The sequence below is a fragment of the Eumetopias jubatus genome, unplaced genomic scaffold (assembly GCF_037043125.1).
Source record: "Eumetopias jubatus isolate StellerSeaLion01/CBP00866 unplaced genomic scaffold, mEumJub1_p1.0 scaffold_4, whole genome shotgun sequence".
NCBI lineage: Eukaryota > Metazoa > Chordata > Mammalia > Carnivora > Otariidae > Eumetopias > Eumetopias jubatus.
This window is the reverse complement of record NW_028274810.1, coordinates 98234572-98254129: the sequence shown is the minus strand read 5'-3', so window position 1 is coordinate 98254129 and position 19558 is coordinate 98234572. Positions and strand designations below refer to the sequence as shown.

Genomic DNA, 19558 nt, shown 5'->3' with positions numbered 1-19558 from the left:
TGAGGTTTCTGGAAAGATCGGTGGATCCTTTGGTCAGATGCCCATTGTTCCACATTTTGCCAAAAAACAGGTCCCTTGGTGTGAGGCGACGTGTGTATACCATGTCACTACGTCAGGGAATCTAAAGCCCCTCAGATGGTGGTGGGGGTGAGCCCCCCCCCCAGCAGGGTGGTCAGGGGGGACCATATGTGGATTGGCATTAATCTCAGTAAATACAAATTGCCCCCCTCCAGGGTGGACAGAGGACGGATGCAATCCACCTGCTACTGATGGCTGGCTGGTCCCTTGGAGATAGCGTATGGAGGGCTCAGCTTTGGTCCTGCTTCGGCAGACCAGGCATTCAGGACCTCCCCGAGCCTTTGGGAGAGGAGCCCGCCCGGGCCACTTCACCCCTGTCGTCATGACTGCTCTGTCTGTCCTCGGGCCCTGTGTACCCGCACTAGGGTGGCTGCAGAGAGAGGCCGGCTGACGTCTACCAGCACGTCACCCATTCCCAGATGTTTGTTGACCGTCTCCCCTGCCTTGGACATTCTCTGATGGGTGGATTCGAAACGTGAGACACAGATTTCGTCTGTTGTGCCCGTCCTGGTGCTCACTGGCTCACCTTCTTAACCCCTCCCCAGTTCTCCAGGTACCCCATCTTCCAAACTTTAACCCCCTAAGCTCCTGGCCACCAGCCAAATCACCTGCCACCACCCAGGGCTTTGTGTGTGTCTGTCCCTCAGGCCGTTCATCCCTCTTTATGCATGGGTGACCAAGTGTGCAGTGTACAGCTGTGTCCACTGGGAGGATTGGCCTTCGTCTTTGTCCTCAGGGCCACTCCTGAGAGGGGGTGGGGGCACGGGAGTGACAGCTGTCCATTCCAGCTAGGGCAAACACACTGTGCCCAATGAGGCCAAGTTCTTATTTGTTTCTTTTACACGCTTCACATCATTTTTTTAAAAAGATTGATTGATTGATTGATTGATTTGACACAGCGCGCGTGAGCAAGCACAAGCTGGGGGAACGGCGGGCAGAGGGAGAGGAAGAAGGAGGCTCCCCGAGGAGCGGGGAGCCCGATGTGGGGCTTGATCCCAGGACTTTGGGATCATGACCAAAGGCAGACGTTTAACCAATTCACATTTTTATTTTTATTTATTTATTTATTTTTTAAGATTTTATTTATTTTTTTTAATTTTTTTTAAAGATTTTATTTATTTATTTGAGAGAGAGAATGAGAGAGAGCATGAGAGAGGGGAGGGTCAGAGGGAGAAGCAGACTCCCCGCTGAGCAGGGAGCCCGATGCGGGACTCGATCCCGGGACTCCAGGATCATGACCTGAGCTGAAGGCAGTCGCTTAACCAACTGAGCCACCCAGGTGCCCAAGGTTTTATTTACTTTTTGACAGAGAGACAGCGAGAGAGGGAACACAAGGAGGGGGAGTGGGAGAGGGAGAAGCAGGCTTCCCGCAGAGCAGGGAGCCCGATGTGGGACTCGATCCCAGGACCCTGAGGATCATGACCTGAGCCGAAGGCAGATGCTTAACGACTGAGCCACCCAGGCGCCCCACCAATTCACATTTTTAAACAGCTTTATCGAGATTTTATTTATTTGTTTATTTTATTTTATTTATTTTTTTAAGATTTTATTTATTTATTTGAGAGAGAGAGAGTGAGAGATAGCACAAATGGGAAGAGGGTCAGAGGGAGAAGCAGACTCCCCACTGAGCAGGGAGCCCGATGCGGGACTCGATCCCAGGACTCCAGGATCATGACCTGAGCCGAAGGCAGTCGCTTAACCAACTGAGCCACCCAGGCGCCCAATTGTTCATTTATTTTAAAGTAAGCTCTATGACCAATACAGGACTTGAACTCATAACCGCGAGATCAAGAGTCACATGCTCTACTGACTGAGCCAGCCAGGCAGGCGTCCCTTATTGAGATATAATTTATATACAATAAACTGCATGTTTAAAGTGTACGTTAGGTTTAGACATATGTATGCACCATGAGACCATCACCACAACCAAGACAGTGGACATAGGCATCACCCCCAAGGTTCCCTCATGCCCCGTTATCATGCCTTCTTCCACCCCGTTTCCTAGCAACCACTGATCTATCACTACAGATCTGTTTACATTTTCTAAAGTTTTATACAAATGGAAGATACAGTACATACTCTTTCTTTTCCGTGCAACATAATTATCTTGAGATGTATCCATATTGTGCATATCAATAGTTTATTCTTTTTTATTGCGGAGTAGTATCCATTGTATGGCCATACCACGATTTGTTTATCCATTTATCTGTTGACCTATGTTTGTCCACAACTGCCATGAACATTCATATGCAAATCTCTGTATGGACAATTTTCCCCCCTTGGATAAATGCCTAGGAGTAAAATGACTGGCTTGTATAGTTGGTATGAACTTATAAAAAAAAAAAACCCACACAGCTTTATTGAGGTGTAATTTACACACCATAAAATTCACTCATTCTAAGTGTACAATTAAATCATTTTAGCAAGTTTACAAAGTTGTGCAGCCTCCACCACAATCCAATTTTAGCGCGTGTCCAGCACCCCAAAATGAGCCCTCTTGCTCTCCCTTTCTCTCTCCTTTTTTCCCTTCCTTCCATCCTCCTTCACTCCTCTCCTTTCTTTTCTTCCTGTTAATTTGCTGAATTACACTGATTGGTTTTAAAATGTTCTGGTCAAGTCACTTCATCTTGTACAACCTCGTTTTTGGTTTTTCTCTGTAAAATGGAGCTGGCATGCTCCGCATACAAATTGGATTACAGGTATCTGTGTTCGTGCTTAACCCACGGCCTCTCCTTCAGGCAGGGACCCCTCTTCCTTCTCTGCCTCCCAGTGCCTAGCACTGTGCTTCTTGGTACAAAGTAGGCACGACATGATACAGGAAAGAAAGTATTAAAGAATGAGTCTCCAGCCGCCGACTCCCCCACTCCCGCCCGGCCTCCCACAGCTGAATTCCGCTGCTGAGGAGCAACTTTAGGTCCAGACTGAAACTGCCGCCGCCTAACCCGGCGTGGCCCGCGGCCCCGTCCTGACCAATCGGAGCTCGCCCTGCGGGGGCACGCCCCCATTCCTGTAATCGGCGACCAGTACGCGGTCTCGGAAGTTGACCAATCAGCTCCTGAGTCCCGCTGTTAGGCCCGCCCCAATGTTGAAACTGCCGCTTCTGAACGCGGAGTAACGTTCGCAGGAGCGGCCGGCTCCGTCCGCAATCTGACCAATCAGGGCGGCCGCGTCGGGCCCCGCCCACAGCCGGCGAAGCAAAGGGCGGCCGGGCGGAACTCCGGGCTGCGAGAGCCTCCCTGGGGCGGCGGGCTTCCGGGCTTCCAGGCTTCCAGGCTTTCAGGCTTCCAGGCGGTGAGTGCGGGAGCGGCGGGGCTGGCGTGGGGAGGAAGGACTCGGCCCCTGGTGTGGGCGGTCCACAGGTGACCAGTGTGGGTGAGGCGGGCGGGGGGCCGGGCCGCCATTCTGAGAGGAGGGTCTGGCCTGACCCGGCGTTAAAACCCGCCCGGTGCACAGTGATGGAGACTGAGTTTCTGGGTGGAGCCTGGGCCTGGATCCCAGAGGCGATTAGGAAGCCCCTTCCCCAGGCTGCAGAAATCCTTTCTGGAGGCATCTGTGTGTCTTTGAGCCTGGGTCCCTGGGGGCAAAAGACCGAGAGAGGAGGAGGAAGGAGAAGGCGTCCCAGGCACCTCTCTGCTGCAAGAGGTCCTGGAGCCAGATTCCGGCTTAAAATCCTGGCTTTGTCACTTACTAGCGGTGGAACGTGGGGCAAGTTGGTTAACTCCTCTGAACTTTGGTTTCCTGATTTGTAAAAAGAAAGGGAAGATGGAAGGGTGGACAGGACAGAGGGAAGCCTCCCTTCAGAAGCCTGGTCTGTGCTGGATTCACAATTTATAATACTTTACATTTGTAGACTTGCTCTAATTGTTTTCTACAAATTAAACTACTTTCATAGTTAAGATTGTTAAAGGGGGATTGTTCCCTTTTGGGCAGGTAAGTAAACACACTCTGGCCAGTTTAATAATAGACATTTGTTGAGTGCTCACTGTGTACCAGGCGCCATACTAAGGCTTAACATGCATTGCCTCGTTTATTCCCTACAGTAATTTGAGGAGGTCTGTTATCATTTCTCTTTGGCAGATGAGGAAACTGAGGCACAGAGCGATTAAATAACTTGCTTGAGACCGCACACTTAGGGAGTAGTAGAGTGGGGATTCAAACCCAGGCCTCTGGCTCCACAGGGCGGCCTCCTTGGCTGGTGTCATGCTGTCTTCGCTTTAGGTAGAAGAGCTGGGACTGGAACCCAGCCCGAGGGTACACCGCAGCCCAGGAGGAAGCCGCGCCATATGCCTGGGATGGTGGAGACCAAGGACTTGGTGCATCTCCGGCAGCTCAACTCGGCACTCCTGAGGCAGCTGCGGGTCGGGCAGGATGCCGTTCGGCGGTCGGTGGCCAAAGCAGCCTCAAAGGTGAGCACCCACCTTGAGAACTTGCAAGGGGGGTGTGAAGGGGCTCCCTAACCAGGCAGGTCCCAGGCCTCCTGGGCAACATGCCCAGTTTGGAGAAAACTGAGGCCCAGCAAAGAAGGGACTGACTGGCCTGGGACATTGCAGAGGCCGGAGCAGGGCTGAGGATTGAGGAACCAGGCCTTTGTGCCTGGTGCAGGCCAGCTGGGTGGGGAGCTGGGCCACTCCCTGGGTGACCTGGCCTCTCTCTTCCAGTCAGCCCTGGACTCCAGCAGCAGCCACGACTCCCGGACACCATCGTCCCAGGAGACATTGTTAATGGCCCCCAGAGCCTCCGGCCTACACCCTGCGCACCAGGGCGATCCCTGTGATATGTCCGGGCCTGGTGGGACCAGCTCTGGAGTGATCTCTCTCCCTTCTGCCAAGTACCGACACCAGGCGTCCCTGGGCTCACTGAGGCCCTACTCGGCACCCTTGCTGGCCATCTCAGACCCAAATGACCCAGCGCTTTCAGCAGAGCTGGACAGTCCAGGGCCTCAGGAGGTCCAGGCCCAGAGCTCCACCCTGGATCAACAAAAGTGGCTGTCCAAGGTAACATGGGAGAATAGAACTTCCTTGAACTTCAGTCTCCCTGTCTCACAAATGCACTCATCGGCAGGCTCCCTTCAGGGTGGGAGGCTTCCTGGAGATACCTTGAGTCATGCCCAGCTCAGCTGAAGTGCTTAAAAAAGTGGTGGTTGTTAGTTTCTCGGCATTTTGGGAAGAAGGTGATGAGCCCATTATACAGATGGGAAAACCAAGGCTCAGAGGCCACGCTTGTTCAAAGTTACACATAGAGGGGGATCGGGGGCCAAACTCTTCCAACTCCCAAGCTCCCGGCGGAGTCCTGGGGCTCATGTCAGGGTATAAGTTAAGACATGGCCCCTTTCCTTCCCGCAAGGTGGGGCCTCCTCCGGGCTGGGCCTGCATGCCTAGCCCTTGCCCCTCTCTGTCCCCCTCCTCAGTCAAGAGTGACCCTCAGTGAGGAGTCTGCATTGCCGGACAGGAGCGGGCACCTCCGGCCATACTTGGGCTACGATTGGATTGCAGGTATGGCCCGCCTCCGCGCATGCCTGCCTGAGCCCTACCGGTGCTGAATGAATGAGTCAGAGCTGCCATATTCTTCTTTTTTTTTTTTTTTTTCCATTAGAGAGAGCGAGCGAGCTCGAGGGGAGGGAGGGGAAGAGGGAGGAGAAACAGATTCTCCACTGAGCAGGGAGCCGGACATGGGGCTCCATCCCAGGACCCTGGGATCATGACCTGAGCCGAACACAGACGCCCAACTGACTGAGCCACCCAGGCGCTCCAGAGCCGCCATATTCTTTAGCATGTATTGGTGCCAGGCCCCTGCAAAACTGCGTGTGCATATCGTCTCTTTACATTGTACTGCCTACCCTCCTCACCCCCCACCCTCAGCAACCTCAGTGGCCTGGCTGGTCTCCCTCTGGCTTCGTCCACCCCATTACTATCCATTTTTGATTGGCAGCCAGAATGGATTTTTTAAACCTGGGAATCAGAGTACTTAGCACTTAGAATAAAATACAAAATCCTTATCTAGACTTACGAGGTAAGACCTGGCCCCAGGTAGCTCTGTGACGTGACGTCTCACTACCAGCCTCTGGCTCTTTGCTCCAGCCTCATGGGCCTCCTTGCTGGTCCTTGACCGTGCCACGCTCATGGCAGCCTCAGGGCCTTCGCCCTTGCTGTCCGTGCTGCCTGGAATGCACTTCCTCAGGTTCACACCCTCTGGGTGCTTTTTATCATTGAGGGCCCAGCTCAGGGGCTAGGCCTTCTGTGAGCATAATGTCATAGGGCCCCTGCCCCCCACGTCCCTGCCTGTGGCATCAGTCATTTGTATGTTCTTCGTATCATTCGTTCTCAAGAATCGTCCTGTTTCCTTGTTTCTTAGCTGAGTTCTCCAGTAGAATGTAAGCTTCATTCAAGCAGGGCCATAGCCATTTTCTTGCTCTATCTCCCGAGCCTGAGCTTAGAGGTGTGTGACGCATAGTAGGCCCTCCCACAACACTTGTCGAATGAGTGAGTGAGCAGCCATAAGAGGTTGCTGCCGTTTGGCTCCCCGTTTCATAAAGGGGGAAACTGAGGCACAGAGAGGTTGAATTACTTCCTAGAGGCAGGTGCTCCAGGGGTTGCTGAGACCCAGTGGTGGTGGGGACACAGGCCCTGTCCCCAGCATTTCCCGGCCTGTCAGCTCACTGCCTTGCTTCCCGTTTCTGGAAAGTGGAGGCGCCTGCCTCCTGCCCGCCCTGTCCCTGTGCTCGCTCTCCTTCCCGAGGGGGAACGAGCGCCCCCATCTCAGGCCTGTCCCTGCATTTGTGTGCTCTGCCTCATCCCCTCTGGGCTCCCGGAGGATTTGCTTCCTGCGAGTCTCTCCTGCCTCCTCGTTCAGTCCCATCAGTCTGTGAACACTGGGAAGGGTGAGGAGCATAGGTTTTAGGGAGCACCTGTTACAGGTGTTCTGTGAGCTTCCCTTGGCTTTACTCCTCTTAATGTCCTCTGCCCTTCACGATGATCTGTTAGGGCCGGTGCTGCTGTCGTCCCCTGTCCCCGTGGACAGATGAGAAGGCTGAGCTGCTGGCCCTGAGGCACTTCACGAAGTCTCCCATCTGCTCAGTGGTAGAGCTGCAACGTGTTATTTTCTACCCTGATGAAATTTTTCTCTTTTATTTTATTTTATTTTATTTTATTGTAAGATTTTATTTATTTGAGAGAGAGCATGAGCAAGAGAGGAAAAGCAGGGGGAGGGGCAGAGGGAGAGGGAGAAGCAGACTCCCCGCTGAGCAGGGAGCCCGACGCGGGGCTCGATCCCAGGACCCCGGGATCATGACCTGAGCCGAAGGCAGACGCTTCACCGACTGAGCCTCCCAGGCCCCCCACCGCCTTGCCACCATATTTGTAAGGCTCATGAAGGCAGGGCTTTGTCTAGTTCCCTCCTCTTTCCCTGGCACATCAAACTGCGGCCCCTAGGAGGGGCTCTGTAAGTATTTTTTGTTTTAATGTTTTTTGCACGGACGACAGGCTGTGCGTGAGGGTAGACACACACGGAGACAGGACCAGCAGTCACAGCGAGTGACGCGTGCCCTCCAGGTCTGTACGAGGCAGAGTGGGGGCAAAGCAGGTAGACTGGAGTGCTGTGCTGAGTGCCCCCTAAGGCTCAGCCGGCGGCCACACAGCAGCTGCTGGTGCTTCGCCCACTCCAGGGTCTCTGGACAACAGCTCACCCATCACCAGCAAGCCCGAGGCCTTCTTTTCGGAGCTACAGGATTTCCGGGAAGCCAACAAGGAGGAGTGTATCAACAGTGACCCTGAGTGAGCAGGGGTGGCCAACGGGTGGGCAGAGCGGCTCAGGGACCCCGTTGCCCAGCCTGCTCACCCCTGTCCCCTCACAGACCCCAGTTCCTAGGCCCGTGGGAGAGCAGTGGTGTGGAGGAAGACCATGAATGTGAGTGGAAATTCTTGGCAGGTGCCCCATAGCCTCGCCGAGCGAGGTCTCGGGGGCCTAGGGAGGCAGCTGGGGTGGTGGAGACTCAGGGAGGGGGAGCCTAGGGTCCAGACAGGGTGGGGCAAGCCTTGGGTGGGGGCTGGGGAGTGGCGGGGAGCTGAGGCCAAGCCTGTGGCACCCCCCTCCCCCCTCCCCAGCCGCCCCCTTTCCTGTGCACCCCCACTTCTGCTGCTCTGTGCTCGTGGAGGGGCGTGGGGGCGCTGGCTCAGTCGCACGAGCACCCGAGCCTTTGCTTTGGGTTCCCATCCACAGCAGATGATGCACACACGTGTGTACGTCACGTCGGGTTCGTGTTCTGTGTGTGTACACCTGTGCGTGTGGCCGTGGGGGAGGTGGGGTTGGCGGACCCGTGCGGTGGGGGCAGCAGGGGGATCAGGGATCTGGGGGTGCAGCTGAGAGGAGCTGCTGCTTCTCCCGGCCCCGCAGGCCTGTACTGTTACCGCGTCAACCGGCGCCTGTTTCTGGTGCCTTCCGATCCTGGCGCCCCTTGCCGCCTGTGCCGGACACCTCGGGACCAGAAGCGTCCCGAGACTCGGGTGCAGACAGCGCAGGTCAGGTGAGTGGCCCGAGCAGGTAGGACCCCTCGGGGCAGCCCGGAGGGGCGGCAGCGACTGAGGCGAGGAGCCGAGCCTGAGGCCTGCCAGTCCTGCGGGAGGGCAGGGTGGGCCCCCTAGCCGCCAGGAGGCGCGCGCCGCCGAGCCTCCTCTGTCCACTACCCGCCCCCCCCCCGCCCCCGCAGGGTGAGCATCCCGCTGTCCGTCCTGGACCCCCCGCACCAGTACCGCATCCACCGGCGGAAGAGCTTCGACGCCTCCGACACGCTGGCCCTGCCCCGGGTGAGCAGCCGTGTGGGGCTGGGTGGAGTTGGATCCTGAGGCCCAGAGAGGGCCAGAGACTGGGGCAAGGCCACACAGCGAGGCTGGGCGCAAGGAGGGCGAGCGCTCAGGTCTGTGGAGTTCGGGCTGGGCCGCTCCCGTCACCTGGCCCTGTGCTCGTCCCGTTCCTCGCCCACCCCGCGCTTCCAGGGTTAGTGTCTGCCCGCCTGCCGGCGTCGTGCACGTGCGTCTCATTGGTTGAGCTCTTGGGTGCTGTGTGCGGAGTCCTTAGGAGGATTACCTCATGGAGCCCTCACAGCAGCCAAGACTGTGGGTCCTGTTGCCATCCCACTGTACAGATAAGGAGACGGAGGCCGAGGGAGGTCACTGGTCTCAGGTCAGCAGGTGGAAGAGCAGGGCTTTGAACCCAGGTCCTTATGTTTCCTAGTGTCTCCCATGGAAACGTTCTTTATGTCTCCCGGGTAGGGGGGAGCCTGTGGGGGCTGGGGGAGCTGGGATTATGGGGGAGGAGAAGGGATGCTGAGGAAAGTTGGTGTGCTCATCTGTAAAATGGGTACAGCAAACAGCCCTCAGCCTGGTGGGGTGAGTGGGGCACTTCAGTGATCAGTACCTGTCGGGGGCGTGGGGCAGAGTCCGGCACGCAGGAAGCGCTCTGTCGGTATCCACAGGCTTCCCTCCTTCTGCCTCAGGCCAGGGGCCCAGGGCCTGGGTCAGCAGGGAAAGGAAGGCCTGGGGTAACCCGCTGGGTGGACACGGGCCCTGCCCTGGGGGAGCCTGTCTCCAGGGGACATCATGACTGTTTGGGGGGACACAGCCCCAGCTAGGGGATGCTGGCAGTCCAAGGGGAGAGGCACAGCCCCCTCCCTGGGGTGCGCCCCATCAGAAGGGAGCCCTGCCATAGGCCAGGCGCCTTAACCCCTCGCTCTCCACAGCACTGCCTGCTGGGCTGGGACATTCTCCCTCCGAAGTCCGAGAAAAGCTCAGCACCCAAGAGCCTGGACCTCTGGTCCTATGTCTCCTCTGAGGCCCAGCACCGGAAGCTGTTAGCTGCCAGTCCTTCTCACCTGGTATGGTCCAGGATGCCCCAGGAGGGACAGATGCCTTGGAGCAGGCCTGGGGATGGGTGGGGGGCAGATCGGGGCAGGGAGTGCAGGGCCCCGGCCCCCCGGCCCCCCGGCCCTCGGCACCCTTCCAGGCTCTTCTGCTCCCTGCCAGCTCCCCACCCCACCCAGGAAGGTGACCCTGACTCTCTGATCCAGAAGGGGATGAGGTGGGAACTGGGGATGACCTTTCAAGTGGCCCCCTCTGACACCTCCCCATTCACCATCCAGGCCCTGCCAACAAGGGTCCCACCCTGCACCCCAATCTAGTTGGAACCCCAGCCGTGTGCCCCCTGGCGGAAGCCCTGAGGACTGGCCACTTGGAGGAAGGCAGAGCCCCTGCCATCACCTGTAACCCGTCTCCCCTGTTAAGGCACCCACGACAAGGGAGGTGGACTTAGGCCCCACCCTCCTAGGTGGGCAGGTGGATGGCCCCAGGCTTTTCTCCTTCCCGGGGACAGAGGTGGGGACTCCAGGGTTGGGGGGCAGGGGGTAAGAAGATTCTATGACATGTCCGTAAATAAAGCTCAGTACTCTGTGCAGCTCCGGATCGCCTTGTGTGCTGGGTCTGCCCTGCTGATGCCCTCAGTGTCCGGGAGGGGGCCCGGCAGCAGCCTCTTCCCCTCACCCAGGGGCAGACACGTCTGACAACCTGCATTGGGCCGGGCGATTCCATGGCCCCGGGCGTGGCTCTGCAGCTCCCAACTCTGGGCAGGTGGCCTCCCAGGTGGGGGCTTGGGGCTCAGGGGCTCAGGCAGGCCCCCGTGGATGAGGCTGAAGCTGTGGACAGCAGACAGTGAGTTCTCCCCTTCTTCTTGGTCCCTAAAGCTGGGGTCCATTGACGGGGGGCTTCTCCTGAAGTCTCTGGGCCGGTGGCTCTTCCCCTGCCCTCTCTATCTAGCCCAGCCCTGGGAGCCCCGGGTGATCAGAGCCCTGGCAGGCACAGACGGGGAAGCCGAGAGCCAGGCGGTGAGCTGAAGGCAAGGTTGGCCGAGGGCCCAGATCTCCCCTCCTGGGTTACCAGCCGATGTCTGTCTTCCTCTTGATAGGTTGAACAGTATGAAATTCCTGGTTTTGTAGGATAAAAATGGAATAAACGGGAGCCCGAAGGCCAGAGGAGGCACACGGTTTTTCTGAGGTTTCTCAACTTAGAGGGCTGGAACGAGGGTTATGGTCTCCTGTGGCCTCCACGAGAGCCGTGACGCCGGGGAAGCTTGGTCCGCCTGCTGCGCACGGCTCCCGTGTTAGTCAGGGTGGGCGAGGTTCTGCTGCAGTAGCTGATGAACCCCCTGCTCTCAGGGCCCTTCTGTGGGTTCCAGTCTCTCCACATTCACACCAATGTTTATTTTCTGCTTTTTCGATGGTAGCCACCCGAATGGGTGTGAGTTGGTATCTCGTGGTTTTTGGTTTGTATTTCCCTGATGATGATTGATGGAGAACAGCTTTTCTTGTGCTCGTAGGCCATTGGTACGTCTTCTTCAGAGAAACGTGTGTTTGAGTCCTCTGTTCATTTTTAAATTGGGCTGTTTGGGGTTGTTGTTTTTTTTTTTTTTTTTATGTTGTTCACATGTAATTTGAAGTCATAGGGCCTGTGGGAGTCAGTGGTTTTATTAGAAATTCTTTGGCCAGAGGGAAAAGAGAATCTGGAAACCTTTGGCCAAACAAAAATTATGAATTTACAGCTAAGATCAGCTTAGAAGTTCAGCTGACCCAGAAAAGCAACAGTTTGAACAAGACAGATGTTTCCCATAAAAGTCCTGACTGCAGTGTTGGGCCATTAAAGCCTCAGGGTAAGTGGTTTCTCTGGAAACACAATTCTTTTGAAAATGTAGGTTTCACCCATTTACTTCCAGTCATTCCTGTGTGCGAGAAACCACACCCATGGTCTCCAGACACTGTGACACCATTGATAGTCAGACTCACCCTTACTTTGTCCGCCACCAGGAAAAATGGGTCTAAACTCTGATGCTCAGGCTGTGAGGTCATGCTAATTTCAGAGATGTTAAAATGTGAAAGAATTTGCATCTTAGAATTAATGAGACACAAAAAGTCTTTTTTTACTAAAAAATTTTATTTTACTATCTTTTAAAGATTTTATTATTTGAGAGCACAGAGGGAGAGGGAGCCCCGTGGAGCAGGGAGCCCTATGCGGGGGATGCGCTCTATCCCAGGACCCTGGGATCGTGACCTGAGCCGAAGGCAGACGCTTCACTGACTGAGCCACCCAGGGACGCTGAGACACTTTCTATGTACTGACTTCTGGGTTCTGTGCACCCCGCCGGCTGTCTCAGTGGTGGTCTCTGCGGTGGCTTCCTTGGGGCCTTCAGGGGCAGTGGGCTGGGGTGGGAAGACTTAACCTGATCTTTGCTGCTGGTCTGCCCGCCAGTGTTTCAGGGAGGCTAAGGAGGACTCGGCCCTGGGCTCCTGTCCAGCCCACGCTGCCTCTCCTGAGCTATTCCGGATGACCGCTTCAATCTGGGGGGAATAGCCTTCTTCAAACCTAAGGGTCCCCAAGAATGAAGGTCACCGACAGAGACCCCTGGACAGAGTTGCATGTCTCCCAGGCCCCCTTCACTCAGCCTGCAGCCTCTCCCCCCCCTGCTGTCCTGCCCTCCCAGGTACCCACGCGCCCTTCTATGTTCTTCGAGGCCCCCCCGGTCCCCCCTCACTTAGGATTGCCCAGACCTCTTCCTTTCCCCCACCTTCACCCCTTCCAGCTCCCACTTAACCCTCCACATCTCAGCTGCCGTGCCCCTCAGATGCACCCCCCCCGTCACACTCTTCCCTTCCCCACACTTGTCCATTCATGGCCTTACAGCTTATTAAGTGTCTGATCATGTGCTTCCTTGCTTCGCGTCTCTCTCCCCTGCTAGAATGTAATAGCTTTGTGAGAGCGGAGGGAGTCTTTTTTTCTTAGTTGGAATTTTCTTTTCTTGTTTTCTCAAAAGTAGTGGCTACCCTGTGTTCAGGATCTGCCGTTTTCCTCCCACCTGGCTTCCCACCTGCGTCAAGAAGGTGATAAGAGGGGGCTTTAATGTCCCTGCGCCAAAGGAGGCTTGTGTTGGGGTGCGCACACTGATAGGTCGTACATGTTTCTCCCCACTCCTGCAAATTAATAATGTTCTTTTTCTCCCTTCCCCCTCCAAGTACGTGGCATAAATCCCAAAGGAAAAAAGCAAGATCACCCACTTCCTCCCAAACTGATGTCGTGTGTTAGTCACTTAGAATTAAGAACAGGGGTGCCTGGTGGGCTCAGTTGGGGGAGCGCATGACTCTTGATCTCAGGGAGGTGAGTTTGAGCCCCACGTTGGGGGTAGAGATTACTTAAATAAATAAACGTAGAAACAAAACAAAACGGGGTGGGGGTCTGGTCTCTGTTGCCATATCAACGCGTAGACACGTGGACCCACGTGGGCCATTCATTCACGCACATGCTCACTTGTTCGCCATGTGTGTGTCAAGCTCCTACTGTGTGCCAGGCACTGTCCCGGGGCTCCGCAGAGCGAGCAGTGATCCAGGTAACAGAGCAGGGGCCTGCCCCCCACCCAGAGCCCCCACGCAGGAGAAGCCGACACTGCTCCCCTCTCCCGCCCCTCAGAGCAAGCCTCCAGCTCTGCTGAAGCTTTTTTTCTGAGTCTTAAACCTGCTGGCTGCCCTTGGCCTCCAGGTCTTGATCCACGCTGCTCCCCCTGCCCGGAGCTCTCTTCCTACTCCAGCCTCAGCTTCCACGTCTGCTCCTCAGAGGCCTGCCCTGCTCCCACAGAACTGGGTTGGGCCCCCAGAGTCTGAGGCCCCCTCTGCTTACCTGCCAGAGCCGCCTCACCCTCCACAGCAAGACGCTTGGGGGCAGGGGCTGGGCTCAGACTCGTCCTCAGCTTTAGTCTAGAGGAGCACGTGGTCTATGGTAGGGGTTCAACAGGTAGGTAGCAGGCGAGTGACTGAGCCCATGAACCCCTAGGTCTTGGGGAGAAGAGGCCACACGGCCCTGGGACCTGAAGAGAGTGCGTCCCAGGAATTTGGCTCTGGTTGGTCACTGGTTTTCAGTAGGTCATACTGTCATGCGTCTCCAGCAGATCCTGGGGGTCTGGCCTCCTGAGAGGGGATGTGGGGAGTGAGCCCTCCACCCTGGGAACTTCCTACACCTGTCAGCAGCTGTGGGTCCCAGTCTCTGGTGTGCAGATGGGGAGCGTGCAGAGGAAGGAACGCTAGCTGGCCTCCCAAGGGACCCTTCCAACTTCCCGGATGGCAACTGGGAGCTGCTTCTGTTCTTTGGGAATTTGAGCGACCACTCCATTCCTACTTCTCTGTACTCATGGAGGTGGACCACGCGTGGCCCAGAAGACAACAAAACGCTGGATTTTCCAGACTTAGTTCCCCACGTGCTATTTGAACTCAGCATTCTGATGTTCTGGGAATTTACAACATTTTGGTGCCAAGTTTCTACAGGGTACCCCAAGTCAGAGATCGGGGTTCAGACCCTCTCCACACTGTTTGGCGGCTTCCTGACCATGACCTTGGGCATGTCACCTAACTCCTGCACCTCAAGGGTGACAGGGATGGTGGGAGGTGGGGAGGCTGACCTAACAGGGCCCTAACTGGTAAGACACGACGCTTCTCATCAGCTGTTCAAGCCCCCTGCCCCACCCCGTCATAAGATCAGTGCTGTCTCGACCGGGCGCAGGGCTGAATTCACGCTTCCTTGCGCACATCTTCCCGGGGAGGAAGAGCTATGGAGTATCGAGTAAATGGGGTTAAAGCCTTGCTCCCCAGCTGTTGCTAAGAGCAGGTGGCAGAGCAGTCCTGTCATTGGGCCCTGCCTACAGCGAGGAGGATGGGTGGCAGAGTCAGCCACAGGCCTGCGGGTGACCAGGGCCTTCCCCACGGCCAGAGTCTCAGGTGTGTGAGGGTGGTTGGCTAGGCTGCGCAGGAAGTCGCGAAGAGAAGCCAGCCTCCACGGGACCGTGCTGTGGCCAGTGGGGGTGGCCTGAGGTTGGGCTTCACTGACGGGGCGCCCGATGGTGGCTTGGGTGGCCTTTGGGATATCCCCCTGTCGTGGCACTAGGCTGAGCCCTGACCACAGGGTACTCATTTTCAGGTCCTCTTCGTCTGGCTGGAAGTGGGCCTCTCTCTCCATCCCCAGAAGGCACCAGCAGCCCTCTCTGCCTTCTGGCATGACAATGGCGGGGGCAGGGGCGGGGTGGGTGGGAATCTAGGGGCTGTAGGTCCCAGCTCCCAAGCCAGCCAGGGCTGGGGACCCATGGGATCTCAGCTGGGAAAGAAGGGGACGGGAGAGGCTCTAAGAATTTTCCCAGATCTCAGATACGGTATTCGGGGGATCTGGCCTGCCCTCAGGGCTGGGGGTATCAGAAAACCCCAGCGCAGAGGGAGACCCCTCTTTCCCACTCCCAACAACTTCTGGCAGCCTTCGCAATCCCCCTTTAGAGTCTGCTGGGGGAGGAAGGAGCAGCTCGAGGGAACACCCTCCCAGCTTGGTGGGGTCTGTGCCAACCGAGTGGGCAGAGCCCTGGGCCTGGGGCTCAGGGCAAGTCAGTGGGCACCGGAGCCCCAGCTTCCTCATCTGTAGGGTGGGCATTCTAATGCTGCCTACCTCATGAGGGCATTTTTGAGGTCTGAGCGAGATGATAAGTTAATGAGATGCGTAGTGGGACAGCTGGAACTTAATAAGAGCTTGCTCCAGGTGTCCTGCAATGTCGGGGGGGCCTGTCTCTGGAGAGTCTACCCCACTGGGCCTCAAACACAGTAAGGAATGAGGGAGGGAAGGGGAGAGTGGTAGGTAATTTCTCTGGTAAATGGTTGGTGAAGGGCCCTGCCTGGCCCCGTGTCCCTGCCAGAGTGGGCCCCCATACTTGCATGCCTGGGAGAGCCGGGGGGGGGCAGCTGAGAACAACAGGGCTGGGCTGCCCCGAAGCCTGGAAACCACTCAGGCCCTTCCAGGACTCCTTGGCTCAGAATTCGGGATGCGGGGCCGGGTGACACAGAAGAGAGCGGCTGTGGGCGTGAGGTGACACAAGCCTCCATCCATCTCCTTCAGCGATAAACCTCTCTCCTGTCTTCCCTTCAGGAACTTTGTCCAGACCTTTCCTTGGTCTCCCTGGCTGGCCCCACGCACCCCCGGCCCCGCCCCCTCCCCAGCTCTGGAAGCCGTCCCTCCCCGGGCCACCTTGTTGGCCTTCATCTCCCCATGTCTCTGGACCAGGGCCAGGTGGGCTCATCGGATCTTCTCGCCTTGCCGGGCTGGGGCCTTCTGAGGGGCCGGGGTCCCTGGGAGCTGCTCATCCCTGTGGGCCCCGGCTTGTCAATACTCTCGGGGGATGTGGTGGCCACCAGCATCGGGAAGAGCCAGGAACACCCCTGGGTCCACAAAGTGGTTTCACTGGTGGCCCCAAAGATGTTTATCTACCCAGAACCTCAGAATGTGGCCTTATTTGGGGTAAGGGTCTTGACAGATGTAATGAAGGTAAGGCTCACGAGATGAGATCATCCTGGATGAGGGAGGGCCTTAACTCCAGGAGGGGGTGTCCTTGTAAGAGAAAAGAAGGCACACAGACACGTGGAGAGGGGAATGTAACGAGGAGGGGGAGACTGGAGTGACCCGTCTATAAGCTGAGGACCCCAGGATTGCTGGTGGCCCCCAGGAGCTGGGAGAGGGGCCTGGAACAGTCTCCCTCAGAGCCTCCAGAAGGAACCAACCCTGCTGACACCTTGATTTTGGACTTCTGGCCTCCAGAACCGTGAAAGAATCCATCTCAGTTGCTTCAGGTCACCCCATCTGTGGTGACCATGGCTGCCCTGGAAAACTGACACAGCTCACGAGGAGCTCGGGGTGAGTGAGGCCCGGCCCTGTGGCTGGGTGGGCCCACGTGACGGCCGCTCGCAGGCAAGCTCCCGGCCACGGTTCGGTTCTTAGCGTCAGGTTTGATTTTTGGGGGAAAGCAAAAACCTCCGTGTCTCCCCCCACCCCATTCGTATGTTGAAACTGTAACCCCAGCACCTCAGAAGGTAACCGGATTAGGAGATAAGGTCTTTGAAAAGGTGATGAAGTTCTTTATCAGGCACGACTGGCGTCCTTCGACAAAGGGGAAATTTGGACTCAGGCACACGCTCGGAGGAGAGGCCATGTGAGGACATGGCAAGATGGCCACCTCCACGCCAAGGACAGGACCTCAGAGGGAGCCACCCGCCCCTTGATCTCAGACCTCCGGCCTCCAGGATTCTGAGACAACACACTTCCACTGTGTAAGCCGCACCATGTGTGGCGCTTGGTGAGGGCAGCCCTGGCAGACTGACCGCCCACCCCCGCCCCCGTGCACACAAGCCCTCCTGCACACTCACCCCCCCCACTCAGCATTCTCACATGTGCGTGTGTGCGTGCATGCACACACACACACACACACACACACGTGCTGCAGGAGGCCCTGTCATTGTCACTGTGGCCCCAACACTTAGTCATTTAACAACCCACTGGGCTGAGTTGCTTTCATGGAAGCCAAAGCTTGGCTTTTCTTTTGCCGAGAGCTTCTCACTCAATTTCTCTCGGTCTCACTTTTCATTCTGACTGGGAAGGAGTTTTTTCAGTCTCTCTCTCTCTCTCTTTCTCTTTCTCGTGGTTTTGACTGTGCCGCTGGCTGTAGCTCTGACCCCACACCTCCGGGCTTAGCTCTTGCCCATCTGATGTGTCCACTGTGGGGGGGGGATGGGCCTTGCTTGTCAGCCCCCCACCCCCACCCCAGCTGCCCAGCCATTTGCAAAGTGGAAGGTCGGGGGAGGGGCTGTGGGGGAAGGACATGTGCGGGTGAGAAGTGAGCTCACAGCGGGGGCCTGGGGTTGTGGACAGACCCCAAGGGCATGAGTGTGTCACGCAACCTCCTCAGCTGGGAGTTTCTGTGAGCAGTTTGAGAAGTGTTGGGGCATAGAGAATCCTGACGTGGTAGCCAGAGCCCCTTCAGGAACTTGGGGTCACCAGCTGATCACAGAGCTTTCCCCGGGGTGCTGACACCTGCTTGCCCTAGCTGAACCGCCCCTCCCTGAGCCACCGGGCTTGGGGTTCTCCGCCCCATTCCTTCAGACCCGCTCAAGTGCACTTCTGTCACTGCTAACAGATTGACTCTGGGCAAGGCACTCCATGCCCTCATTAACTCAGAGATGCTAAGTATGGGAAGTCTTAGAACAATCCGCGGGAGAAAGCAGCCCTTTCCTGCTTTGAGACTCTTCAGATCCCAAATCTTATGACTCTCCTCTTCCTTTCCAGGTTATTTGGGGCTGGGGGGAGGGGCCAGGGAGAGGGGTTGTTTATCACTGGAGTAGCAGAAAATGGTGCCTTTTTTTCTTCTTTCGGATGTGACATTGGACGGTTTGCCTCTCAACTCAATCTCATAACCGAACATTGGCTATTGTAATGCCTACCTCTCGGGGTATGGGGAAGAATAAATGGGCTCACGTGGGTAAGGACTGTATACAGACGGACTTGTGTTCCCCCCAAAATCCGTATGTTGAGACCCTAACCCCCAATGTGTCTGTATGTGAAGATAGGGCCCCTAGGGAAGTAAGGTTAAATGAGGTCCTTAGTGCCCCCATCCAACAGTGGAACGGGGGGGGGGGGGGGGTCTCATCTGTACTAGATGATCACATATGTGCATATTTAGAATAGATCCCCATCTTTGTAGTTGCTGGGCTATGAATATTCTAGAGCTTCCTGTGCGTCCAGCTCTGCAGGGAGCCTTGTCAGCTCCTTTCATCTTTGCAGGGCACTGTGAAGTGGGGGAAGCCAGTCCCAGGGAGGTTAACCAGCTCACTCCAGCTCACTCAGCTGTGGCAGGGCATGGCGGGGACATCCGTGCCATTTGAACCCAGCTTTGGTCTGACTTTTCCAGACCGTCTCCTTTTTCTTTTCTTTTCTTTTTTTTTCTTTTTTTTTTTCCTTTAACAACACCTGGCTATCTCCAATATTCCGTTTTATTAATACAAGGGTTTTTGTTGTTGTTGTTGTTTGTTTTGTTTTTTAATTTGCAGCACAGATCACAGGAAAGAGGTTTTCTGTGTGCTATTCATTTTGCTGAGTCCGGAGAAGGTGATAGGGATACAGGTGGTGCAAGGAAAAGCTGCATTGCCCCCTGGGCTCTTGCAGGGCTGAGCTCCCACACAGGGGCCCCGGGGGCTGAGCTCTGCCTGACCTGGTCATTTTGAAATCAGGGGCCCCTCCTGGGAAGGATGCAGGCTGAGGAGAGCTGCAAGGCAGGCTCAAAAATCAGGGCTTGAGATGACTCATCTGTGGCTATTTATTACCTATCTACATTTCTCGGTCTGATTGCGCTGCTCGAGGGCCAAGCCTCCTTCTTTCTGGGTGCTGACTAAGCAACCCAGGGTCCTGCCCACCTCTGGCCTCATCTGGAGCTCACTCTCCTCGCCCTCAGCAACGCGCGGGCCCCGTGGGGCCACTGGAAGTTCCCCCTAACTGCCCTCGCAGAGGTCTTCCCAGCAGCCCCACTCTCTGTGGGTTCCTGTTCTTTCTCCCCACAGTTCTCAGCTTCTATGTCACCTCCTCAGGGAAGCCCTCTCTGGCCA

At 56.4% G+C, this 19558-nt stretch overlaps 1 protein-coding gene across 2 annotated transcripts; it reads left to right on the top strand.

Annotated features, from left to right (window-relative positions):
* The first annotated feature begins 1191 nt into the window (after positions 1 to 1191).
* On the top strand, positions 1192 to 10335 carry MIIP (migration and invasion inhibitory protein). 2 transcript variants are annotated; one of them, XM_028108459.2, is made up of 10 exons: positions 1192 to 3369; positions 4297 to 4484; positions 4737 to 5072; positions 5486 to 5570; positions 7739 to 7847; positions 7928 to 7980; positions 8467 to 8596; positions 8780 to 8876; positions 9809 to 9943; positions 10208 to 10335. In XM_028108459.2, exons 2-10 carry the CDS (start codon positions 4362 to 4364, stop codon positions 10244 to 10246), a joined length of 1107 nt encoding a protein of 368 aa, XP_027964260.1. In that variant the 5' UTR covers positions 1192 to 3369; positions 4297 to 4361; the 3' UTR covers positions 10247 to 10335. The 2 variants fall into 2 exon arrangements, with proteins under 2 accessions (XP_027964260.1, XP_087878735.1); XM_088022609.1 differs by having other exon boundaries at positions 3188 to 3369; positions 4257 to 4484.
* Positions 10336 to 19558: the final 9223 nt, after the last annotated feature.

Bases quoted from the DNA above. Each gene is read 5' to 3' on its own strand.
- MIIP (XM_028108459.2), top strand. From the start codon at position 4,362: ATGCCTGGGATGGTGGAGACCAAGGACTTGGTGCATCTCCGGCAGCTC. The intron at 4,485-4,736 runs GTGAGCACCCAC...TCTCTCTTCCAG, and splicing joins TGGCCAAAGCAGCCTCAAAG to TCAGCCCTGGACTCCAGCAG. The intron at 5,571-7,738 runs GTATGGCCCGCC...CGCCCACTCCAG, and splicing joins GGGCTACGATTGGATTGCAG to GGTCTCTGGACAACAGCTCA.